Raw genomic sequence first — 5956 nt, 5'->3', positions numbered from 1 at the left:
ACCACATTATTTAAATTATAAATTAAAAATATTACTTTAAACATAATAAATGAGGTTATTATTAGAAAAAAATTGATTTATATTGTCGCACAAACCAAATATGAGAATAGTATTCATGATTAAAAATTCCCAACGTTTTAAAATACAGTAATAAGAATTATTCATTTTGTTATCTTAAAATGAGCATGGGTATGGCCGTATGGGCCGTATGGCAACACATTTTGCGAACCAACCCGGACCTAATTGGAATATTACATTTATTTGTGATTTTGTATTGTTGATTGTTGAACACTTGAACCTGTGACATTTTTATTTTTATTTTTATTTTTATAAAGACCTATGACTTTCTCAAAGTTTTAATATTATTATATTTGGTTCACCAAATGATACCTTCAAGGTTTCAACATTATATTAATGATTTACAGAAGGAAAACCAACTTGGCTGGCTCATTGATTGCCGTGCTTCATAATCATAGTTCATAAAGAACAAGTCAAACAATGCACTTCCTCAGTTCCTTCCTCCTTTGTTTTTCCTCTCTCTCTCTCTCTCTCTCTCTCTCTTATCTTCTGCAAACAATGCACTTTCCATACTCAACTTTCTCGTGATTCTGAAGTCAACAATTTGCCACCATTCTTTTGCCCATTTCACAACTCAATGAACAGAAAGGGATAGCCTGATAGTGATAGCAACTATTAAGGAAACTTCATGCCAGCCAATCCTTTTTAGTATTCAACTCTTAACTACTTGACATTTATAGTCTTTATATTCGTATACAGCTCTGAATATTCCCCACATTTTCTGTCCAATCATACATTTCCTTATTTGAAATTTTCAATCAATTACTTAATGTATATTGAATGGAGATGAGGGTCTGAGCTCAAAAGGGTGTTTGTGGATTGGTGGGATTTGAGGGTGCTCTGCATAATTTCCAGATGGGTGTTCTGGGTTCTGCTTCTACTTCTTCAATGGTAGCTATTGTTGTAGCAGTGGGTTTGGTTTTGAACTTGGCAGTGGTGTGTAATGGAGGTAAAACAAGCTCTTTTGTGAGGAAGGTTGAGAAAACTGTGGATATGCCTCTTGACAGTGATGTCTTTCAAGTCCCTCATGGCTATAATGCACCTCAACAAGTATGATCTCTCTCTCTCTCTCTCTCTCTCGCTCAGTAGAATTAAGATGCTTTTAGTCAATGGTAGCTCAGTTATATGACCTCCACTGGAAACAGCTTTGTTAATGTATCTCTATTTCACTAATTTATACATTCCTTTTTATTGTGAACCCTACAAGACTCTTATATAATTGAACCTTTATATGTCTATGTAATTTTGTTTTTGAAAATTTTCGGCTTACTTCATGGTTTCGATTTTCTTCTTGATGGAATTGGTTAATGGGTGTAATTTACTAATTTTTTTTTTTTTTTTGTTCAATTGTATGATATGTGTGTGTTCTTGATTTAAGGTTCATATAACACAAGGAGACCTTCTGGGAAAGGCAGTTATTGTGTCATGGGTCACTGTGGATGAACCAGGTTCAAGTAAAGTGCTTTACTGGAGCGCAAACAGCAAGAAAAAGAAGGCCGAGGGCAAATTTAACACTTATAAATTCTACAATTACACTTCTGGTTACATTCACCACTGCACCATCAGAAATTTGGAGGTAAATTTGATATGCTTTTGTGTTTTTCCTCATTTTTTTTTTTTATCTTAAAATGGAAAGGTTATGGAATCTGTATGACAGATACCAGGTTTTTGAAGTTATATTATGATCTAATCATTCATATTCTTGTGCAGTTTAATACCAAATATTTCTATGTGGTTGGAATTGGCCACACTGAGCGGAAGTTCTGGTTTGTAACTCCTCCTGAAGTTGGGCCAGACGTCCCTTACACATTTGGTCTCATAGGTATGTATTTCATACCAAAACAGGATACATTGGAAAGTGTTGTAGCTAGTTAGACTTGGTTAACTTTGGCATTGCGATTCAAATGTATTCATATTTTCATGCTGTTGATTTGGGTACAAGGTCTGCTGCCTTGAGCCTCTTCCACTTCATCTACAAAGATACAATTGTAGCAATTGTAACATCTAGCCATACAAATGATGGCTAACTTTTAGTTCAAAATTAAAGAAACTTGTCCCTTTAGTGTTCAAGTCTATCACTTGAAACAGTTTGCCTTTGGCTTTAACTTGCGAACTGCATAATGAATAAGAAGCAATTGTCTGTGTTTGTGCAATGTAAATTGTTCAATTGTAGTATATTTGTTTAAATCTAAATATCATTTGCCATTGGTATTATTTGCAGGGGATCTGGGTCAGAGCTATGATTCAAACAAGACACTTACTCACTACGAATTAAACCCACAGAAAGGAAAAACAGTATTGTTCGTTGGGGACCTCTCTTATGCAGATAACTACCCAAATCATGATAACGTCAGGTGGGATACATGGGGAAGATTCACCGAGAGAAGTACTGCTTATCAACCTTGGATATGGACTGCAGGGAATCATGAACTTGATTTTGCCCCTGAAATTGTAAGCATCTCATAAAACATTAGCTTGCTTTGGAAAGTAATCTTATACTCTCATTTGTCATTTCTCATCCTAGATAGATCATTTTTTTTATAATTTGTTTTATTTACTATTACTATCTGGCAAGTTACATTGTCTGACTATCAATCTAGACCACACATTCAACAAGAGTCTAAATGATCATGGGCGAGGTTGACAGTTTGACAACATAACATGCGAGACTATGAAAAAAAAATTCCTCTATATATAGCTTGCTAATAACTGTTTCCTGAGGTGAATGTTAGCTCCCTTGGTATTTGTTATGTGCATTGTTGATGCAATTTCTCAAGGTTTGAACTTTTAATCAACAAACAACGTAATTCATGGCTAGAAACTTGTATTGCATTACCTTGTTATCGTTTTCGAGTATTAACTAGATCCTACAAATGATGAAATTGTCCTTTGGTATGTTTTCTTGTAAGACAACACTACATCTGGTAGGTAACAAGTTTATTCTGAACGCCACCTATAAGAATTAATCCAAAGAGAACAAGCAAGGCCTGTATTGTGGGAAAGCGATACAAGTATGTCATTCTGTATAATGGCTAACAATCATGGAGTTTAGCATCATCCTCAACCATGGTGCCAATGTTGATAGTTTATCTACAGTTTAACTCATCCATACTATAAAATTTAACCCGGAATTTTCCGCTCATTTTGTATATGCGTTTTCAAGTCCAAAGGGTCATTGGATGAAGTATTTTCTAAAAGAAGAATGGTACTTTTGTTGCAGGGTGAGACCAAACCTTTTAAGCCATACACTCACCGATATCCTGTCCCATATAAAGCATCAGGGAGTACTGCCCCCTTTTGGTACTCAATCAAGAGAGCTTCAGCATACATCATAGTCTTGTCTTCTTATTCAGCATATGGTAAGGATATACGTGTTTTTTGCTTACTATGTTAACATATCGCACAAGGGTTGTGCACATATGCTGAATATATGAAAATTCTAGCAGTTTCAAAAATGTTCTTTGCTGAATGTCTAATGCATAAATATGGCATTTGTAAATTTATTAAATTGGTCATCGTGAAATAAATAGGCAAAAGGCATAATTGGATACTCCTTGCATTTGTTATATGAGCTCCTTTGGCTCCCTTTTATACTGTTTTTCTTGGGTGGTTTGACGGTTGGAATGCCCATCAAGTTGAAAGAGTTAGCTCTTGTTTTCATGACATTTGACATAAGCGTACTGTAAATCAAAGTTTATTCATCTGTGCAAATCATCATATATTTTTTTATGTCCATGTAATGTCCAATCAATTTCCAACTTGGTAGAGAGATCATATGTACAATGTCTATGTTAAATTGAGTGTTCAAACTATTTCATTTAACATATAATTTCCTTTTCTTAAGGTAAATACACTCCTCAATACAAATGGCTCGAGGAGGAGTTCCCAAAAGTTAACAGGAGTGAGACACCATGGTTGATTGTTTTAATGCATTCCCCATGGTATAATAGCTACAACTATCACTATATGGAAGGAGAAACCATGAGAGTGATGTATGAGCCATGGTTTGTGAAGTACAAAGTCGACGTGGTATATGCTGGTCATGTCCATGCCTACGAACGATCTGTGAGTGCTCGATATATATGTTCTAAATTTATCTGTTTCCCAATTATTTGGTGTGGTGCTACCTGCATATAAGTGGACATTGTCTCTAATAAACTAGTTTCTATGTTCACAACAAATATTTAGAATTTCAACAGATGTTTTTTTTCCTTTTCCTGATGTTATTTGATAAGTGATTTGTATATACCATAGGAACGAGTATCCAATGTTGCATACAACATCGTAAATGGTATTTGCATTCCTGTGAAAGATCAATCTGCGCCGGTGTACATTACCATTGGTGATGGAGGAAATCTTGAAGGCTTAGCAACCAAGTAAGTATATCCGTGTGCATGATAGATTTGGTGTTTTCTGATTCAATGCCTTCCAATTTGTTAGCATTGCATACTTAAAGCTTTGAATTTTTGCCTTTGTGTTGCAGTATGACAGAGCCACAGCCAGCTTACTCAGCTTATAGAGAGGCCAGTTTTGGTCATGCTACTTTCGACATCAAGAACCGAACCCATGCTTACTATAGTTGGCACCGGAATCAAGATGGATATGCAGTAAAAGCAGATTCCATGTGGTTTTTCAACAGATACTATCATCCTGTTGATGATTCCACAAGTGCCCAATTATGATGGAAAAGTAAAACATTTATTTTGTTGCTCTTGTTCTCTTCTCTAGAATAAATCTATAAGCTAATAAAATGTCCAATATTTTCTTCAACCCTATAGTTTTGGGGTACTTGATACACCATCTTCTTGGCTTAAGATTGCTTGAATCACGTATATCTTTGTGTTAGTTTTTTGTCTCTCTCTTTCTACCATTGAATTTGATCACCTACCTTGAATTAGACCTTATCATCATAGTTTCATTATGTTAGCACTTGTGGTCCAAACGTCAAATGAGATTATTTTCATCCATTTGTGTTCCCCATATTATCCATTGACAAACCCAATTTTGATTTGTTTGTTTCTGTTTAAAACTGACTTTGGGGTTTTAAAAGAACATTTTTTTGAGATTCTTAATCTATTTTCAATTGCGGCCACCTGATGCGGGTTTCTATAAACTTAGTGTGGACGGGGCATGTAGCTCGAATCGAAGAATGCGTGGTCCTGGGGCTGTAGTTCGCAATGCTAGTGGGGAGTTCATGGCTGCAGCTGCTTTTTCTGTGTTGCATCGAAGCTACAGCTACTGAACTTCATGCAATCATCGCTTTGCCATTTTTTGCACTTACAGGTTGAAAGCAACTCTTCCGAGGCGGTGAGAGAGGTTCTCCGTGAGGGAAAGTGTTTCTATGGCGCTTAGGTGGTTGAGATTCAAACCTTAATGTGCCATTTTCTCTCATTCTCTTTGTTTTCCACATCGGGTATCTAATAACGTGGCTCATAAGCTAGCATGTTATGGTTTAGAGTGTCATGAACATGTTTTGTTTGGCTCAAGGAGAGTTCGATTTGGCCACTACCGGCTTTACATCATGATGTAACTGTTTGGATGAGTAATAATGCTTAATAGGCAGATGGCCATTTTCCTAAAAAAAAAAAAAAGATATATATATATATATATATTTCAATTTTAGTTTTCATGTTCATATAATGGAGGTAATTGGGGTTCAAACTTCAAAGTTTTTTTAGAGTTTGATATTGAAATTTGGGGAAATTCTTTGACCCATGGTTTGAAAACAAAATTAAAGTTTTTAAAATGTTTTTGGGCCATTTGTAAATAAAACCTATGAATTTAACAAGTTATTTGAACTGATTTGAAACATTAGAAGAAAGATTCATTGATGCATTTTATACCTCTCACGTCCAAACAATCACTTTTGAGCTTCGAT

At 35.4% G+C, this 5956-nt stretch overlaps 1 protein-coding gene across 2 annotated transcripts; it reads left to right on the top strand.

Moving 5' to 3' along the window:
- Positions 1-580: 580 nt before the first annotated feature.
- On the top strand, positions 581-5349 carry LOC147277060 (purple acid phosphatase-like). Of its 2 annotated transcripts, XM_086253034.1 has the most exons (9): positions 581-1128; positions 1457-1654; positions 1789-1900; positions 2300-2529; positions 3299-3437; positions 3923-4143; positions 4333-4454; positions 4562-4767; positions 5197-5349. In XM_086253034.1, the coding sequence occupies exons 1-8, from the start codon at positions 934-936 to the stop codon at positions 4758-4760; spliced, it is 1416 nt and encodes a 471-aa protein (XP_086109160.1). In that variant the 5' UTR covers positions 581-933; the 3' UTR covers positions 4761-4767; positions 5197-5349. The 2 variants fall into 2 exon arrangements, with proteins under 2 accessions (XP_086109160.1, XP_086109159.1); XM_086253033.1 differs by lacking the exon at positions 5197-5349 and having other exon boundaries at positions 584-1128; positions 4562-4873.
- The last annotated feature ends 607 nt before the right edge of the window (positions 5350-5956 follow it).

This window comes from Dryas octopetala, chromosome 8, assembly GCF_963921425.1.
Source record: "Dryas octopetala chromosome 8, drDryOcto1.1, whole genome shotgun sequence".
Taxonomy (NCBI): domain Eukaryota; kingdom Viridiplantae; phylum Streptophyta; class Magnoliopsida; order Rosales; family Rosaceae; genus Dryas; species Dryas octopetala.
This window is presented reverse-complemented; position numbering and strand designations above follow the sequence as displayed.

Bases quoted from the DNA above. Each gene is read 5' to 3' on its own strand.
- LOC147277060 (XM_086253034.1), top strand. From the start codon at position 934: ATGGGTGTTCTGGGTTCTGCTTCTACTTCTTCAATGGTAGCTATTGTT. The intron at 2,530-3,298 runs GTAAGCATCTCA...CTTTTGTTGCAG, and splicing joins TTGATTTTGCCCCTGAAATT to GGTGAGACCAAACCTTTTAA. The intron at 4,144-4,332 runs GTGAGTGCTCGA...TATATACCATAG, and splicing joins TCCATGCCTACGAACGATCT to GAACGAGTATCCAATGTTGC.